General features: G+C 35.2%; 1 protein-coding gene across 5 annotated transcripts in view; it reads left to right on the forward strand.

Annotated features, from left to right (window-relative positions):
• Positions 1–20578, forward strand: part of LOC112043789 (E3 ubiquitin-protein ligase HECW2) — a 137250-nt gene that overhangs the window by 109655 nt on the left and 7017 nt on the right. For all 5 annotated transcript variants that reach the window (XM_024079367.2, XM_024079385.2, XM_024079393.2 and 2 more), the window contains 2 exons: positions 9966–10163; positions 10719–10985. In XM_024079367.2, the coding sequence (XP_023935135.2) occupies positions 9966–10163; positions 10719–10985 (465 nt within the window). The remainder of the gene's footprint in view (positions 1–9965; positions 10164–10718; positions 10986–20578) is intronic.

Genomic DNA, 20578 nt, shown 5'->3' on the forward strand with positions numbered 1-20578 from the left:
GTTCCGTAAGGTCACTGGCATTGTCAACGCTTCAAATATTATATTAGTTATAATAAGAAATACGTTTCCTGTAACTTTAATGCGTTTTAATAATAGATATAGTGCGAATGTATATACTTTTCCATGCTTGTTTTTACCATTATAAAATAAAATGTAGTTATAAAGGGTTGTTTATTTTACAACTGAACACCAGCTTGCCCTGTAAATGCGATGCTCTCTAATGGCAATGGTAGTCCATTTAACATAAAATAAACTGTCTTAACATAAGAAAATTCTTCTGTCGATATTTAATTTAAAACAGAGCTTAAAATTACTTAATAATGTGCTTAATACGAATATGTTGTCAGTTTAACATTGGCTATTCATCGGCTAGGCTTTAATGTGATCTAATAGAATCACAATATTTTTTTAATTTAAATACTAGGAACGAAAAACAGGAAGATAGGAATTTCTAACATAGTAATAAGCAAAGCCTACAGGCGCGGTAGAAGTAAATAACAGCGTTGTGGCGATTGATGAAACCTCACTGGGCGTTTGGGACCCCAGGCTGTAGCGTCATTATCTTACCTACTAGTAATTTTGGATAATATCAAATTATATTAATACCTTCTATAAACTCTCTGATACATCGTTTCGTCGTCTACATAGATAAAATCTTTGGACTTTCGCCTTCCATTAACTATGAAATCCATTATGTATAACATGCTAAGCAAAATTTTGTATAAGTAAAAAGACGTCTTCTGCTTGCTTTTCATTAATTGTCTTGTTAATGATCCATTTATTATAAATATTGTAGTTTTTTTTAACTCGAAAGTTTTACATATACACTTAATTGAAACAATAAACTCTTCAGAAAGAACAAGACATCTACCAAATTCAGCGAACAAACGAGTTCGAACATCCGTTTCGATGTACGCAGGTGCTTGATATATCGTTTTTGGGGTTCCTTAATTTCCTTACGAAAGTTTCGCCACGTCAGTCTGTCTGTTTCTTAAATTTGTTCTGGTAATCTATTCTCTCTTCAGCCGGGACAATATCGGTAAAGATTCACCGCCGATTTGGTGATCCAATTAATTTTTGGGCATATGTGTAAATAAGGTAAATAAATAGTACTCCTTCATAGCGCAACACCATCTTAGACTGCATTGGTGCTTGTGATCGCGGAGGATCGCATTCACGCTTTAATTTGTCAATAAATTAAAAAATATATATCACGAGGAAATATGGGAACCCTACACTGCACGTAGTTAGGTACAGGCTTGACCAGTTTTTTAGGTACTTGTACGATACGAGTACGTACATCGTCCTTCCGGGACATTTGATAGCTAACAATTGCAGGTTGTAGTTTTATACTTTTGTATAATTTTATTCGTATTTACATACGATTAAAGTGTTAATTTAATGAAATTAAGGAAGTGGCGTCATTAATTGTTCTGTTATTTTCAGCTTAAAAGCCAAATATATTTTTATAAGTAAAACTTTTATATTTTTATTTAGGTCACTTTTAATTAATTTTATTTACCTTTGATCTTCAACATTTTCTTCAGTATAATATTATGTATGTGCTTAACATTTTTTAATCGGGTTTAATTTTATCTCTCCCATCGTTTTGTTTTTGCCGTATCGTCTCACCCGACGCCACCGCTATCTCTAAATCAAGTAGCATCTCGGTTTCATTGATTATGATCTAAACATCGAGCCCTTAATTAAATTACTACTACAATAGCACAAAACCTCTACGTCATGTCCGACTCTACTAAAAACCGATCTCAACAGAGAATCAAGACATCAGGTTCTATAAGCCTTCCCTGACGTATACGAACCGAAAGTTGTATCATAAACAAAGATATTTAAGAGATAAGTATTCATAATAGACGGGAACCAGATTAAGATAAAGTTAAAAAAAAGAATTACAATTTAGGCGCAGAAAAATATTTAGTACTCCATTAAAAGGTGTCTGCATTAAAAGGCTCTTTTCACATGACAATATATAAATTGTAACAGCGAAGTATATTTACTCTAAATTAAAAAAAAAAGTCCAACAAGAACTCGCTCGACTGTTATTATTGGTTAATAAACTAATTGTAGCATCAGAAAATTTAGAAAATATTTCAATCCGTTCTAAACTTTACGTAAATCTTTGAAAATATCACCGGCCCGTGGCCTGCGCGTACACCTGTTGCCTATAAAAAATTGCAACTGTAAACTAATTTAAACTTTAAAAAGATGCACATAAGTGTGGTTTTTCTATAAATCGAAGGGTTAAGTTAGCCTTAGGCCCGGACGCGGCACGCGTGCTCCGAGCATAAAACAGCGTTGCTCCTTTGTATTGAAGGGGAGACGATATGATCACGGTTCACTGCTCCAAAAATAACGGACCAGTGGGTCAAATCAAAATATAGTAGGTTTAGTTATAAATCTCTTATAGATCACTTTTTGTTTAACTTTTATCAGTCTATGGTCCCAAACAGAATTCCTTGGTATTAGATATGAGAAAGAGTAAATTAGCATTCACATTTGCGTCAAGCTCATTTAAAATATTACACATATGAAAAATGTCGTACAAGTCTCTAATTGGTATTTCTTCAAATAGCTTAATATAAGTTACTTAATGAATGTTTTTATTGACAAAGTGAGGCATTAAGCTACGGAGATTAATTATTTTATTTTACTAGACGTGAACTACGAATATGTCGTCTCTTTGGCTTATCGGCCGTTGCTCGACGAGTCTGAGCCACAGGGGAATGCCTCCAATAGTCATTAACTTTTGGAGATTGGTGGCATCACAATGATATATGTTTGGGATGTGCCGGATGCTTATGTAATGACTGCGGCGAAGGCATTATTGTGAATACGGACTGTTTTTCATTTTTGTTTTGAAACGCTGCGTTCGCTTGGCGCGACTGTTCAATTGATTTTGTGCGGAGAAAATAATTATTATTGTTATGTTACTTTAAAGTAGGATTACCTATCGTCTTTTTACTGGTTTCTGCATGTGAACACTTATTCCATAGAGAAACAGACTAATATTTTCATGAATAACATTAATTTACATGAAGTTGTGAATAAAGCCTTCGTATCAATATTGAAAGTCACCTATTGCTGTTTATATTCTGTTAAGTTCAGCGATTTTGTTTATGTTGTTTCATTGTACTACCTGTTCAGCGGAAGTAAAGTGAATTCGCTTCGACAATTATAGTGCACTTTTGATTTTGTTATTTTCTACTATCGCCTATGATATCATTTACAAGTGCTTCCTCACAAAATAGATCGCACGTATCTGTTTCACGAATTATTTAAATTACTTTATAATTATATCTGTAATTGTACTATTTGCTTCAACATTCAGTATCTCGTGTGGTAATACTTCGGATAGGCTCGCGTCTAACGACTCGCCAGTTGCTCTCTCGGTAATATCTGCTGGAGCGAGGGTAATTTTAGGTCATTCCCATCCATCGGTGTTGGGACGCGGCCTTGCCTTCCACGCACATAACGCGCGTGCAAACGAAACTTTCTTTTCGTATCCATTTTTCATTTCTACATTAAAGATACCTTTTTAGTATAGATCTTTGTCAACAAGACTTTTGTGTAATTTTTTTTCTTCGCAATGGAAGATATATTGTAATTTATGTTATATCTAGTTCAATTTATATAGTCATAAGTTATGCTTTACTTCAGAATAATAATATTGAAAATTTTATATAGATGAGTTTATAGTTAAGATAACTTTGACGGTTTTAACGGAATTAGATAAAGTTAAAAATAATGATACGTAGCGTCTCTTTGGAAGCTAACATGTCATAGACAAAGTCACAGAAAAGCATGCTAAAGCCATAATTCTCATTTTTAGCAAATGAGCTTTAAACACAACCGTTTTGAATCTTGACTATTTAAATGTAGATCTGTAATGAGAATTATATGTATATTTACTTCGTTCTCAGTAACTCGAATAAGCTCTAAGGGGAACTGCAGTAGCCAGTAGGTAGTTCTACGAATTTATTGAAATTGAATGAGCCTGATTCGGGTTGTTTTGACTACCTTAGTTGCTACGTTACGTAACTCGATGCTGGAAATCTAAACCTTTGAAAATATTTAGCTAGTTACGGTAGGAGCCTGTGCCTATACTCTTTCGTATTATAGATATAGACCCGAAACTACTAAATATTCTTCCAATATTAAACTTTACTTGTAGTAGAATATTATATATATTCAATTTAAGACATACATAACCTACATCTGCAAGTTTTTAATCTTCATATTTAACTGTCATTCTTGTATTTAATTTTTTAATAAAGCACTATTTTTTGTATATTTTATTAAAGCCGAAACTTTGGAGTACATCTAGATGTATTCTAAGTTTTCTCCTGCTTTAATAAAAAAATAAATAATAATATAAAATTCATTATTTTTCTATTGCAAGACTTTAAGAAATACTTACTACGTTTTGAAACTAACGCTTTAAAACGAGACAAATAAATATCCTTTAGCTTTATTATATTAGTATAGGTTAACAATATTTTTAGGAAGTTTCATTGACATTGTATCGATGTAACTCGATATTTTACGTTAACTATGTTTAGTTTTTGGAACACTGATTCATGGTATTACGCCTTCATTATTCCTCTTCATTCGTTTAATATTTCGTAGAACTAGATGTCTATAAAATTTTATGATCCATAAATTAGTGACGTGACCTATGTACTTATTTGTAGATATATGCTTTAGGTAACCTTTTTTCATAACTTGTGGCTTAAGATGTCTCAAAGTACACATAAACCTTTGGTCACGTTCGTTTTCCGAACCTGATATTAATCGTTACGAATAACGTCTTATCAATTCGACATGGTAGGTCTGAGATTAGTTTTTGCCTCTCCCTATGGATGAATTTATAAGTGCTGATTAAAAGGCACAGTTTTTGTGGGATTTGTCTATAGTAAAAGATCACGATAGCAAAAGAAACACCATTTCATATCTTTGTGATACCCACTTACGCATTTTCAGCATAAACTTCAAAATATAGATGATGATAATAATAGAAGATGTAAATTTGGTTGACCAGATTTTGTGCTCTTAATTTCCCGGTTGCCATATCCTTGAAATCCAATGTGGGTTAGGTTAGGGTGATAAACATTGACTCTGCAGCTATCATTATCAAATAATAACAGGGATCGCGTTAAAGTGCTGTCCAAGGCACGGGGACACCAACAACTGAGAAATTCTAGAAAGAAACAAAAACTCAAATGTTTCGTAGACCGAAACACTACTACTCTACTAGACAGACTCTCACACAGTGTCCTCATGAACCAAAGCCGCTGTGACTAAGGACTGAATCAACAAGGCTGTACCTATTTTGAATTGATGCTTTATCTAAGGTATCTAAATAGTAATAGTTTTCAGAAGTTGTGAAACGTAATGGGGTCAAAAGAAATACGAGCGCGTATTTATCGCAAGTACTTGGCAGCGAGCCAGCTGTGAGTGAGCCGCTACTGAATCTGGAGCAAGATGCCAAACATCAGATCAACGCACGTTTCCATAAAAAGCACCAATTACCAACTGCAATTGGACGCATGAGTAACATCGCTTCGAGGTTAGATGAACGGTGAATTGTTAAAAGAAATTTGTAGGCTTAAAGAATTCAATACACTTAACGTAGATTAATTGAGAATGTTTTATTCAAGATTGTGTGTAATTTTTTTCATGTTTTTTTTGTTTTAGTTGCCGTGTCACGATATTGATTAGGACATATTGTATTGAACGGAATATATGTCATCGATCAGGCGCTGTATCAAGTGTGCATAAACTCGACACATAACAAAAGAATGGGCTAACAACCCTCCTGGCAGAATTGTAATCTGCTTGATTTTCTGAGTTCAAAACTGTAAACAGAATGCGATCCTCGAATTATGTCACTCAATACCTCACGGCTCCTGGTCTATCACCAAACATCAGAAAATAACACTGAAGTCCTTAACATACTCGTATTGTTCAAACTGAGATCAGAACGACTGACATACTGGGACGAAAACTTCGTAAAAACTACCAATTCAAATGATATTCGTAATTTAATTTCAAAAATCTACTCAAACTTAACTTTAATCTTGAGAACCTACGAATAGTGTGCACCTTAAAAAATATAAACGATTACCGTACAATAGCCTGAATTTTATCTCGTGGCAACAAAAAAATATCTGATCTTTACCATTGTCATTCCAATTCAGAATAACTGAATACATTGTGAGAGGAATGCTACAAATTCTGTGTGATAAGACGCACGTGGCCAGATTTTTCAATTTAATAAAGCCCTCGATAGATGTGCCAATTAAGCTGTTTTCGCGTTGTGTTACTAATGTTAAACTTAGTCTGTCCAATCAACCCTGTAGATGTAGTAGCAAATCTGGTTCTATTTTTTGAATTCAAAAACGAACTAACGTTCTATCTACTTAGGCTGGTTTTCTTTGGGTTTGTGTACTACTACTACGAGTATATTAGTAGTAGTAGGTACATGTTACACAGTAAATGTTACTTTTTGAATTCAAAGACGAACTAACGTTCTCTCTACTTAAGCTGTTTTTCTTTAAGTAAGCTGGTTTGTGTAACGTTTATTATTACTGTGTAACAAGTACTACTACTAATATACTTAGTATTAGTGTTATTTTTAATGTCTATATTTTTGCTGTGCCCCGTGTAAATCCCTTTCAGTTTAGCAGTTAAGTTATGAATAATTATGTAACTAGTATCGGTATAGATTATGTCTATTATAGAAATTCTCTTTAGTTAAAGAAATCCCGTGCTTACACTGACATACGTTCATGAACACCCTATTACCCTATTAATTTTAAAGTTGGTATGTCTATAGACGCCTCTGTGTGTGACGGCCTCCGTGGCGCAGTGGTATGCGTAGTACATTTACAAGACGGGTGTCCTGGGTTCGATCCCCGGCTGGACCGATTGAGGTTTTCTTAATTCAGGTCCAGGTCTGACTGGCTTTGGTAGTGGCTAATTAACACCCTACCGGCAATGGTGTACCGCCAAGCGATTTAGCGTTCCAGTACGATGTCGTGTAGAAACCTAAAGGGATGTGGATTTTCATCCTACTCCAAACAAGTTAGCCCGCTTCCATTTTAGATTGCATCATCACTTACCACCAAATGAGATTATAGTCAAGGGCTAACTTTTAAAAAAATAATAAAAAAGACGTCCGAGTTTCGAGACTAGCCCAACTTTAAAGTCCACATAATTCTAATTACGCCATGTTGATCACCGGCGGGCGGAGCGACATTAAATCTCCTCCAAATCGATTATTATAGCTCGCAGCTCGCTAGCCTAGCCCACGTTTTGTCTCTGTCTAATGGCGACCTTCCTCTCAGTTTTGGGCACAGTTTAACGGTTCATTGTACCTTGTGGGCCATTAGGACTAGCTTCGCCCGCGGCTTCAATCGCGCGGGCCCATAAAAGAAGATTTAGAAGCCGGTATTCTCGGAATATGTAATAACAATTAATACACTCATGTTTGATACATGGATAAAAAGACTTTGTTGTAAAAAAAATCGTTGCATGATATTCTATTAGGTACAACATGATTTAAAAAAGCTCGATTAAACATTCTAAAAACTATACAAAAAAAATCTATTAATTTTCTTGATTTTTGGCCCCTGCCAAAAACCACCATATTACAATCTCCAAACTTGCCAGATACGAGTCAAGACGATAAAATCACGGTTTTATACCATAGACCTTAAATATTTATCATGACACAAATCACCTAGAGTTCGATTTAAACACTCATCACCTCTTCGGGCGTATTTTGGTTGTTGTTTCGTCTATTATTAATATAGAATGAGCGGAACAGGAAAACGTTAGTCATGTCACAAAAAAGGAATTCCTTTTCCCTATTCATAGTCCCACATATCCATGGAAAATGTTATTTATCTATTTCTATGCTCATAATACTTGCATGTTGAGCAAATAGCTTGTTACGACAATAATCCAACGTGCGGGAATCGAACTTATGGCTTCTGTGTATTGACCCCTTTAATCATAGATAACCCAAAAAAGGTTAGCCTATCTAAGAGCATAAAACTAGAAATAATTGAAAATAGATTTGCTATCTAAATTATTCCCGATCTAGCCAATTAGGTGCAGTAGCAGTATATTGCTTCCGTACACAGTAGTTTAAAGTAATTTATATTGTCTATTGTTGTACCAAAATTGGTTGGACTGCCATAGACACGTAATTGAATTTTACTGCACACCACGTTCAAACAAAGTCGATACGATGTGTCATCTAGCAGTGTCTATGGTATTGTATTATTTACAAGCGGACCCTTGCGTTTGCGTGGCACTTGATACTAAAGTAAAAAAACATACATACAGCCGAACGTAGAACCTCCTCCTTTTTTGAAGTCGGTTAAAAAAAAAACTTGCTATGTAAACTTATTAAAATAATTAAGTTCAATTACGCAAAACCCTGATTCATTTTTTGTACGCGTACACGCGCGCGTTATAATATCTCATAATACATAATATCTCGTGAAGATAAAAGTACATATTGTAGACCAATAGTGACGGAGTTGAAATATGGCTCGCTCTTTCTTACTAACGCAGCGAAAGAGAGCTTTATCCATCCATCCTACCCATCATTCTCGTAATGTGGTATGCATCTTAGGCCTACTGAAACAAGAATAGACTCATCTATACTATTAAAAGCTGGACAGTTTGTTTGTTTGTTAGCTTGAACGCGCTAATCTCAGGAACTACTGGTCCGATTTGAAAAATTCTTTCAGTTTTAGATACCCCATTTATCGAGGAAGGCTGTATATTATGCCCATATTCCTACGGGAAAGGGTATCCCGCGGGTGAAACCGCACGGCGTCAGCTAGTTTCTTATAATATGAGCTATCTGCCAGTAAAATATCAGTCAAAATAGGACGAGACCTTTCTGAGATTACCCAAAATAACCAACCGTATTCAGGTAAAAATGCTGTTAATGACTCAAAATAAAATGTGTGTATCTCTTCACTCAAAACGGATAAACGTATCCGACGTTGGAAATTTCGCATTCAATTATTATTATATGTATATAATCTCCGCTCTGCTAAGCACTGCGTCTGTCCGTACATCCGAAGTTAGCATCCTGTCTTCGTATTCTTTATGCGAACGTCATAAAGATCAGATTAGTATCTGGCATTGCTTCACGCCGGCCGAATATTTCGGTTAAGGTTATGTGAGAGGTGCATAAGAGGGAAATGTGTAAAAGTGAAACAATGCGTTCGCATATTAGCACTTAATGTTCTCGGGTGTGTGGGGAAAGTGAATTTTAATTCACTTTATTTTAATACCCGTAGTAGGGGCTCATTATGTTAGAGCTTCTGAGACTAATTACACAGTATTTCTGCTAACTAACATGTGTTTTTTACTGATGTTACTGTTCTCTTATGTCAGGATTTCTCAAAGTTTCGGCTCCACGAAACCCTGTTAAAATTTCCAAGTGACAGCGAACCCCTTACTAACTAATGGGGAAGAAAATAAGGTTTTTATTTTAATAAAAAGTAACACATAAAATACCATAATAATGTAATGGGTGTCCTTGTTTTTTGTCGCAAATTGATTTTATGTTAGAAGTAATTTTGGACAATTTTAACCTTAATTCTAAAAATTAAATCCTATTGCGAATCCCCTGCCGTCAAATGGCGAACCTCTAGGGGTTCGCGTACCCCACTTTGAGAAACCCTGTCTTAAGTCATACAGGCTACAATTAACGAAAAACTGATAGCAATGCGACAATAAGAGAACCATGATCTCTTGGAGTTTAATCCGCCCCCTTAGCAACAAATAGAGGTTGAATTCGACACAGCATGTGAATGATCCCCTACAATGCCTATTCCGAACCACCTCTTTTTTCCGCCAACTTATTTAAGTATCTACTTCAGTGTATCATGGCTACAATGTCTTCTCTTTCTTTCCAGTCTGTTCGAGCAGGAGATCATGAGCTATGTGCCGGCGTCTGGATGCGCCACGGCAGAGCCTTCGCCGGTAGCGTCCCCAGCCGCAGCGAGGAGCACCAGGGCGCCCGCGCCGCAAAGGAGGGACTTCGAGGCTAAACTAAGGGCGTTCTACCGGAAACTGGAGAGCAAGGGTTATGGACAAGGGCCAGGGAAGTTAAAGTAAGTTCACATTTTAAGGATAAAATCAAGTACTTAGTAGGATGAAAACAATAGTTAATTGGACAGCAGTAAGCAGTGGTAGGTCTTTGTGACAGCTTTGCTGTTTCTGAACTAACGGGTTGTAATTGCTGGTAAAATATGGGTAAAATAGCCAATATTATAACAACACATATGCCACAGGATTAGCACAGATCTTTCTATGACGTGGTCTTAACGATCCATGTGAGAAGTTGCTCAGTTATAACTTTACGATGTTTGCACCTAAAATCAGGAAAATCGTCTGTCAATAGTCAACTATTTATGTACCAGTATTACTGTAAAATAAAAATCGAAAGCTTTTGTACTTAACATTGTACTTATAAGTTTAATTAAAAATTCCCGTGCATATACTGTTTTAAATCATCAAAGACAATTTACGTTTTTTTTACCGAAATTTGTCTTGTTCTTTTGTTAGTCCTAATTTATGTTAAGGTTCAGAACATTACGTCAAAATAAAAATATGTTATTTGGACATCATTGAGCTTTTAATTAAAATTTGTGATAAACAAATTACAGATTACACATACGCCGTGAACATCTTCTAGAAGACGCGTTCAGAAGGATAATGTCGTGTACCAAGAAGGAGCTGCAGAAGGGCAAGCTCTGCGTGCTGTGGGACGGGGAGGAGGGCCTGGACTATGGCGGGCCCAGCAGAGAGTTCTTCTTCCTCCTCTCGCGGGAACTATTCAACCCCTACTATGGACTATTCGAGTATTCAGCGAATGACACATACACGGTGCACGTGTCACCGATGTCTGCGTTTGTTGACAACCATCATGAGTGGTGAGTTAAATTTAAACTTATTCGGCCATATTTATAAACAGAGATTAAGATTTTCAGAGATTCAATGTAAAGTGAACTTTAAATAGTAGTGATTAGGTCAATTTTACTTTGAAGACTATTGAGATTTATAAATATTAATCATGCTTATAAATATGGTCGATTACCTTATAATAATAATAATAAAGCCCTTTTATTTTCTCCTTATAACATTTACAATATTTTTTAGTAACAATAATTCCTTAAATCTAGTGTTAGTATATTTAATATTTACAATAGGTATGTTAAAAAAAAATATGTTTTTTTTTTTTATAACAAAAGAGTTTTTTTTTTAAATTATAAGGATCCCTCATAGGGTATAGGCCTCCCCCAGTTCCTTCCACTTGTTTCTGTCTTTTGCTATTACTGTCCAATTTCTTCCAGCTATATGTATAAGGTCATCACACCAACGGGATTTCGGACGTCCTACACTTCGTTTTCCTCCTGGACCTGGCCATACTGTTGTGGAGTGAGTCCATCGTTGGTCTGTTGATCTAGCGATATGGCCAGCCCATCTCCACTTCAGTTTTTGTGCTCGTTGTACCGCATCTGTTAGCTTCGTTTTCTTTCTTATTTCTTTGTTTTGCACTTTATGTAGCCTGCGTAGATTCAGTAAACTTCTCTCCATCGCTCTTTGGCAAATGGCTATTTTGTTTTTAACTTTATTTGTATAGACCCATGTTTGACTACCATAAGTTAATGTAGGAAGTATACACGTTTCCATGACAGTTCTTTTAATGTCTAAACTATATTTGCCTTTCATAATTTCCTTCTGTGACCAATATTTATTCCAGCTTAAAGTTATTCTCCTATCCACTTCGTCCTCGGTGTTGGAATCATTGAATGAAACTTGCTTGCCCAAGTATATATACGAATTAACGTATTCGATTTCAGTTTTATTTAAGTATATTTGTTTAGGTATACTATTAGTTATAATTTTCGTTTTTGTTATATTCATTTCTAGACCTACTTTTTTACTTTCAGTGTCTAGGGATTTAATCATCTTTTCCAGTGTATTACTGTTTTCAGCAAAAAGAGCAATATCATCTGCAAACCGTAGATGGCTTAGATGTCTGTTCGCTATATTTATACCTTTGTCTATCCAATTCAGTTTTTTAAAAATGGTTTCCAGTACTGCGATAAACAGTTTTGGAGATAGTGGATCTCCTTGTCTGACTCCTCTACTTATGTTTATTATATCTCCCCTATTTTCTAGTTTAATTTTACTTATGCTATTCTTATAGATGTTCCTGAGAATGTTAATGTATGTTGTGTGGATATTGCATTCTATTAGTGCTTTCCAGATGGAATCATGAAAAATGCTGTCAAATGCTTTTGTATAGTCTATAAATGCAATATACAGGGTCCTGTTATACTCTTTGTACTTTTCAATTATTTGCTCCATTGCATGTATGTGGTCCATTGTGCTAAATCCAGCACGGAATCCAGCTTGTTCGTATGGTTGAAAATTATCAATTTCAGGTCCTATTCTATTCACGAGAATGCTAGTAAATAGTTTGTATATGCTAGAAAGTAGACTTATTGGCCTATAATTTGAAATATCTAAAGGGTCACCCTTTTTGTACAGAAGTGTAATATCTGAAGACAGCCATTGATTCGGTACAACTTCAGTATCTAGAATCATATTAAATAAGTCTGCTAAAGGCACCACCAACTGATAGGCTCCAATTTTTAATATTTCGTTAGGTATGTTGTCTGGTCCCGTGCTCTTTTCTGTTTTTAGGTTTTTTATGCATTTTAGTATCTCTATTTCGTCAATTGGTTTTAACTCATTTGTTGAGTCTATACTTTCAAAATCTCGTAAATCTAGGCTTTGTGTATTTGGTTGACCCTTATATAGCTGCCTATAAAATTCAGTGGCGCTTTCCATTAACTCTTTTCTTGACTTTGTTTTTCTAGCACCTTTTTTTAAAGTCTGTATCCAGTCTTTATGTGTATTTAATTCTTTAAAAGCCTTTTTACTACTTCTATACTGAGTTATATTTTTTATTATTTTTGCTTTTCTATATTGTTCATAGTCATTTTTAATGGCTTTGTTTGTCTTTTTGAATAGAATACCTAAATCTCGTCTTGAATCTTTATTTTTGCCTGTTTTTCTTAAAAGTTCTGCGCGCTGTTTTATAAGCATTTTAGTTGTAATGCTTAGAATATCTAGGTTATTTTTTTTTTGTTGGATGTTAGATCCTGAGCTATTTTTAATTGTGGATTCTAGTATGTCATAGTAGGTTTGGACTGTTTCACTTGTTTTTGGATAGGTAGCTAATTGTTTAAGGTTTTCTTTCAAATTGTTGACGTATGTTTGGATTTCTGATTCCGTTATTGGTATGCGTATAGAGGTTTTGTATGATTTTCTGCTCTTTTTTAAGTTTTTTAATACTAGTGTAGCTCTTACGAGGCGATGATCAGAAGGGAAATCGAATTCATTAAGGACTTCAATATTTGTTACGTATCTCAGGCAGTTAGTTAATATGAAATCTATTTCGTTTTTAGTTTTTCGATCCGGTGAGATCCATGTCCATCTTCTATTTGGCTTTTTATTGAAGTAAGTGTTTATAATCGACAACTTATGTTCAAATGCGTATGATATTAGAATTTTTCCTCTTTCATTTCTTTGTCCATACCCGTATGAACCCATAATTAGCCTTTCGTTTTCTTTTGGTTTTCCAATTTTTGCGTTAAAGTCGCCAATCACAAACACATTTTTGTCAGACTTTTCATGTGCTTTTTCTAAAGTAGAGTAGAAGCAGACCAATTCATCTTCTGTACTACGTTCTGTCGGAGCATATACTTGTATTATAGAAATATCAAAGTTATCAATTTTTAGCTGTAAAAGTGCTACTCTATCGGAAAATCCAGTGAAATCTACTATATTGTTCTTATATTTCTTTTTTACCATGAATCCAACTCCATGTGATCCTTGTTTCTCTCCCTTGTAAAAGAAGATGAAGTCTGAATATTCTTCTATTTTACATCCCTCTCGTCTAATTTCAGCAAGGCCTAATATATCATAGTTAATATTTGTTAATGCATGATTTATTTCTATAAGTCTTTCTGGAGAAGCGAGAGATCTCGTGTTATATGTACAAATTTTAAGTTTGGATTTACAATATAATGTATTTGGTTTATATGTTGTAACTGGGGGGTTTTGGTCATACTCCTCCACGCTGACCAATCGTGTTGGAGGAGAGAGAGGGTCCGTAGTAAATGATTGCTATTTTTCTATGCCACTACAACCGGGTATGGCTGACTCCGTAATTGCAAACTTTTCTTTTTTAGTAAAATTTCGTCCATTTTTGTTGTTCCAGTAGGATGTTAAGGTGTTCTTTTTCTGTGCTTGTGGGTGTGGCGCTTTGTTAGTAGTCCCATAACGAGTATATTTTTCTGGAGGAGAGCTTGAATGGCTTCTTTTATTTCCTCTGTTTAAGGCTTCATTTGGTGGAATAATAATTAGTTTGTCATATTTTATGAACACTTTGTTACCTTTTTCCCTCTGTTCTTTGGCTTTGTTTTGAAGTTCTCGTCTCTTTAGCAAGACATTTGGCGGAAAGTCTTCTTTAATGTAACAGTTTTGGGATTCCAATAATTTTTTGTTGCGTAATATCTGGATTTTTCTTTTTAATGTAGAAAGTGTTACAACAATAGGTCTTATTTTTTCGCCTTTCTTGCCTATTCTCCTTAGGGACTGTATATCGAAATCGGTACAACTTATCTTCATAACGTCATTAAATAGATCAAGGATATTCTTGCTTAGTTCGTCGTAGTTATGCTCTTTTTCTTCTATACCAAAAATAATAATGTTCCTTTCTCTGACTCGTTTTTCAAGTAGGTCTAATCTTTGCTCCTGTGAACTAACAGTATCTTCTAAACTTTGTAGCTTACTTTGTACATGATCGAATTTCTCATTAATTTTGTTTAGCAAGTTGGTTTCGCTATTTCGGACACTGTCTTTTGTTTCATTCAAATCTTCCTGTATCTTTTTTAAAAGTTGTACGATGTTTTCCATTATAATTTAATTATATATTGCTGATATTTAAATTTAGATAAATATAAAAAACCGAAAATATAATTTTTTTTTTTTTAATCCGGGTTTCGAACCGAGGGACTCGACTACGGAAGCTAGGGCAGTTCCAATCACGCCACAGGTTGACTTATACAATATGATGAATTTTGTAATCCGTATCGTCGCTGTCTAGCTTGTCTTTTAATTTGACGTTTTTTAATGTTTGACCCTCAATTCACTTGTCGTATATATTTATTATTATGTTCAATGCTGTTGTTTCGCTTTAAATTATTGTTTGTGATCACGATTACACGCACGACACAGGAAAACAATAATCGATTACCTTACCAATGATTAAATAGGTTTAAAATACACAAGCGACTAGTCAAATAACACAAACATACATTTTGTTTGTTGTGTCTATATTTATACATTAGGTATATATATAACTCCTTAATAACTCAAAACATCCTTCACTATTTATTCGAATTTAAAAATTCGATTAAAATATTAGAGAAATTTCTGTAATATTTTAATCGAAGTTTTCATTGAATCGGATAAGGTCTCGTCCTGTTTTATAAATTGCAATTAATTAAAGACATTTTATTGCCAAATTTATTGCGAGATAATCGAAATTGACATTGTCCATAAAATCTGATGAATTCTTTATAAATAAACCTGACAAGGACCTGACACTAAAATCTTTTTATTGTCGCCTTAAAAAAATATTTATTATGCGCCATGTATTGTTGTGCGTCTACTTAATTAGCACTATTATCGATAATAGCGAATAATCGATGTAACAATGGCGATTATCTGCACTATAATAGCTGATGCTACGGACTATTGCAACATGGAAAAACGTTAAACGCATTTTAAACTGGGGTAGGTCTATCTATACATAATATAGATATAATTATCTATATGCTATTCTAATAGAAACAAAGAAAAGAAAAGAAAATACTTTTATTTGGTCAGTAAAAATAAGCTTTTGTATTATATAAGAATAATAAAAAAAAACAGAAAGCACACTGACCAAATAAAGGTCTCCCACTCAGCATAAAACTATAAGGATAACTAGTAAGGATTTGACATCTAAATTTAAGATAATAATAAGCTGAAAACTCGTGTGGGTACACCTTATATTTTGGTATTCTCAAAACTCAAAAGTCTCACAAAATCTCGTGTCTGCTTATCCTTAATTCACTTGGTCTTATATTATTGACTTACTGATTCGTCTATGTAATTCGTGATGCTTTTGAAAACATCGTAAGGAAACCTGCATATCTGGTGTGTAAAGTCTGCCAATCCGCATTGCGCCAGCGTGGTGGACTATTGGCCTAACCCCTCTCATTCTGGGAGGAGACTCGTTTCAACATTGAGATGAATATGGGTTGCTATGAATGCTTAAACGGGTGTAAAATATAGAATAGGCGAAGAACGTTTATAATGGTGAAAATATTTTTTAAAGTTAAATCGTAACAGACAAACGAGCAAACAAAAAATCAAACCTTACCTCATTAAAATGTTAGTTCAAAAGAATAGCAGTGCCATCATGATTCACGTTCTATTTCAGTCACATTATAAGTTGCAAAAGATAATAAAATGTATGTTAATCAGTCAAGGCGTATCGCCTGAGCCGGCCTGGTATAACGCGGCGTTATCTCCTTATCACGCGATCCCTGTCACGAACCACGATAAGACGGATTACGCTATTGTTGTAGTCTTACAATATAATAATTTATTACGCCAACTATGTAATACAAAAAGTTCATCATTATCATTATGAATGGACGACTAGGGCCAGGGTCTTATAGTGGAATTCATAGACGTTGTTGAGGCACCTTTAGGGGATCCTTTACCTGTTGAGTATTAAATTCTCAAATAAGTAGAGGATAAATTTAACACTCAGCGACTGAATGATCCCCTGGAGGTGCCCCTGCAACGACTATGAATTCCACTGTTAGTGTTTCGTTATAGGAAAGGGTTATAGAGCTTGCACGATGCTGCTCTAATGCCGGTTGTTGGGCTTAGCTTAAATTTGTTTTGACTCTGTATTGATCGTTATCAGATGTTAATCTTCTCCTTTGTCGCTGCGCTCTTGACAGAGCGGTCGTGGTCTTTAAGACGTGTTGGACGCAGATATAATCCCTTTATTTGTTTCCTTCAGATACCGAGTAAGTAAATTGGGTAATAAAATCTTAGCTTGTAATTAGTGTATCTATTAGTGTGTATATAATTAGTAATAATTAGTTAGCAGTCAAGCCGCGTTGTACAAATACCTAATCAAGAACTTCCAATAAATTCGAAACTATTCTAACATAGGTAACATGTTGATACGAAATTCTGATCGAATTACTCATTAGTCCTTTATTTATTTGCGTTTTAACTTCGAAACCTGAACTGAAAACAATTCTCATTATGTTTCAAGTAATAATGACTTTTAATCAAGAATAATCAATTACAGTGTTGACAGCACTGTAACTAGTCACTAAGTCGTAGATTACCTACACACAATAGCTGTTACGGTTCAAGTATTTAACGGTCCAGTAATGATACAATAATAAACTGCACATAAAAGACAATTTGGACGCACAAAGCGTGATAATAAAAGAGAATAAAAACATTCAGTTACCGGGCGACGGGCCACTAGCTGGACCTATTGATAAAAGACCTTTTTGTATACGCACTGCGGAGTGTTTTCAACTTTTACTCCTCTTTACAATCCACGATACGACACTAACGATTGAGAAACCGTCGTATCGTGTGCTTAATATTTTAAATCTAAATTCACAGCTATATTTTAAAACAATAAAGCGTTTGGGTCATCTCTTCTAGATTGTCGAATGAGAAAATAGTTTTCACTTTCGACCGTATTTAGATCATGGCCATTTTCAACCGTTCATACTTTACTAGCTAGAGGTACCTACTACTATAACTTCTCTGCTAGTTTGTCCTTCCAAGCGATATTTATTTGCCTAGTAAAACAACCAAAAAAGTGGTCCAAAGCACACACATACAAGGGGCCGCACCCATGTACAGTTTTGAATTAATTTACATTTCTCTACGTGGATTCCACTGATTGCCGGACAGGCTAATTGTATCATATTCGACGCCACACTTTTGGCATGCTAGCACGTACTCGTATCTACCTTTTTCATAAAATACTAGCAATTGCCCCGCGGTTTCTTCCGCGTAGTTTCTGTTCCTTTGAGAATGCGTTAAAATATACCTAACAACTTGACACTCACAAATAATGTGGCTTTCTATTTTTGAAACAAAATTGGTTCTGTAGATCCGGATATTACCCCCTACAACCTCACAAACATTACCTTAATATTAGTATAGATCATTGGGGTCAAAGACATAATCGTTTGGACGTAACATATCGCATCGTACGCGCGCATTGTGAAGCGTCCGCGCTTTCGATCACAAACAAACGGGTCATTGTACTTTTTTAATCAATTATGGTGCGTTTTAATTGTCATTCATAATGCATGGACTTCCGTTGATTGTTTTACGAGTGTACGTTTAGTCATAGCCCGTGTGTTTTTATTTGAAATCATATTCAACGATTATTTGTTTTCGATCGCGTGCCATGCAAACATTCGTGAATGACCACCTTCTGTATGACCATCCATAAATTCGATTTAAATCTTTACATATAGCCTCAATAACTTAACGGTAAAGCGGTCGAACTCATCACTGAGGGGTGGTGATTCGATCCCCGCCCCGTTGGACTATTGTGGTACCCACTCCTAATAATTCCTAACTAGTTGGAGGAAAATGAGAATATTAGTGATATTTAAAAGATATGGCAAAAAATCTTTAAAAAAATATATATGTAGAAGCACAAATTTAATACAAAGATTCCCCAAATATTCTAGCTTATTTCCCTCCTCATGTATCATATACAAAAACAATATTTACAATTCAACTTGTACCAGAGATTGGCGCTTTAAAACAAACAAACAAACAAATACAAACATTATTTATATACCTATGTATTTATATAAATAGATTATGTAATTTTATCTAGTTGAATAGAGATGTACTTTGACTAATCAGCAACTGTTCATTTTAAATAGCCAGTCAAAGTGCACTATATCTATAAAGAATACTTGTATACCTTATCTACGAGTAGGTACTTTAACTGTCATTGCATATATCTTACTCTTAATTACTCAACATGTCAATAAAGGCGGTTTTCTTCGGCCAGTTTTAGTTTGTCGTTCAAATTACCTGATTTAATTTCATATTACGAGCTGGCAACCCAATAGAAAACCATTTTTCGAGCAATTTTTACTGGCAGCAATTCTTTGTGACAATAAATAGGTTAAATAAAAAAGAGCGAAAGGTCACTCATCACAAAATCTCAAAACCGCTTGACATGCAAAGATGAAATTTGGCAGGGAGGTCGTTTATAGTTAGTAGACGTCCGCGAAGAAAGAATTTTGCGACAGGGCCGGATTAAGGAGGTCTAAGGGCGGATGAAGTCGCAGGCGTACGCTTTTAGAGAATATTTGCAGTGTATAGAAACCCTAGTGGCAGACAATGATTCGATTATAAAACACGCTACCCACGGTCTAAACACAGCGGAGGTTATCGAAGGTTTTTACAGTAAAAAAAGTCTCAAAAATCTCGCATTACATCCGCTATCTGGTTACAACTTACAAGCAATGCAACTACGTATTCGGTCCAAAGGTGCTTCTAGTTTTTGCTTCCACTGGACACCTCATACCTGCGACTGTCACGGTTGGAAATCGAGTAAAAACACGTGAAACTCAATCACATAATAGCTCATTGTTGTGAGCATTTGAGATTTGTTACTCGAAGTTTTATTTTTCGAGTTGAACTTGACTTTGAATTTGTTATTACCTAATGTTGGAGAAAGAAAGATGCAATATGGCAGCGCACTATTATAGAAGGTATAAGGCTTATTCAAAGAGGTCTTCCTCCGCTAGTACCAATGGTCGTGGTCGTCCTAAGGTGCTGGAATAGCGACCCCGCACTAGAAAGTGCAGTGTTGGTCGACCCCGCACCAGGTAGACTGACAGCATCAAGTGAATCGCAGGGATTCGCTGGATGCAGGCGGCTCAGGATCGTGGCGTTTGGAAGTCCCTACCTCCTCCCCAAAAGGCCTAAATCCTGCAGTGGGCGTCCATCGGTTGATATGATGATGATGAAAACTTACTAATCTCTTACTTCTAATTCGTTTTCAATCTATTCTGGGAAGTTCGCTTGGCTCTGGATATAGAGGTTTGGTGTACCTATAAACAATCGTTTGATATGAAAGCAAGGTTTACTCGTGGTCGTGACTGAAGGAACTGACTCTCCTTCGGCTTGTATACAATCTGACATTTTAACACTTCATTACATCCAAACGGGACTTTCCGACAAAAGACAAGAGACAACAAAATACACAGTAAAAACTTTACTTTGTACTTGTACTGTGTGTGTATTTAAATCCGTTTAGTTTTTACGTCAAATAGTGACAATCTTCTCAAATTGTCACGTTTAGGTACCTATAATATTC

Source organism: Bicyclus anynana, chromosome 5 (genome assembly GCF_947172395.1).
Source record: "Bicyclus anynana chromosome 5, ilBicAnyn1.1, whole genome shotgun sequence".
In the NCBI taxonomy this organism is placed as follows: Eukaryota; Metazoa; Arthropoda; class Insecta; order Lepidoptera; family Nymphalidae; genus Bicyclus; species Bicyclus anynana.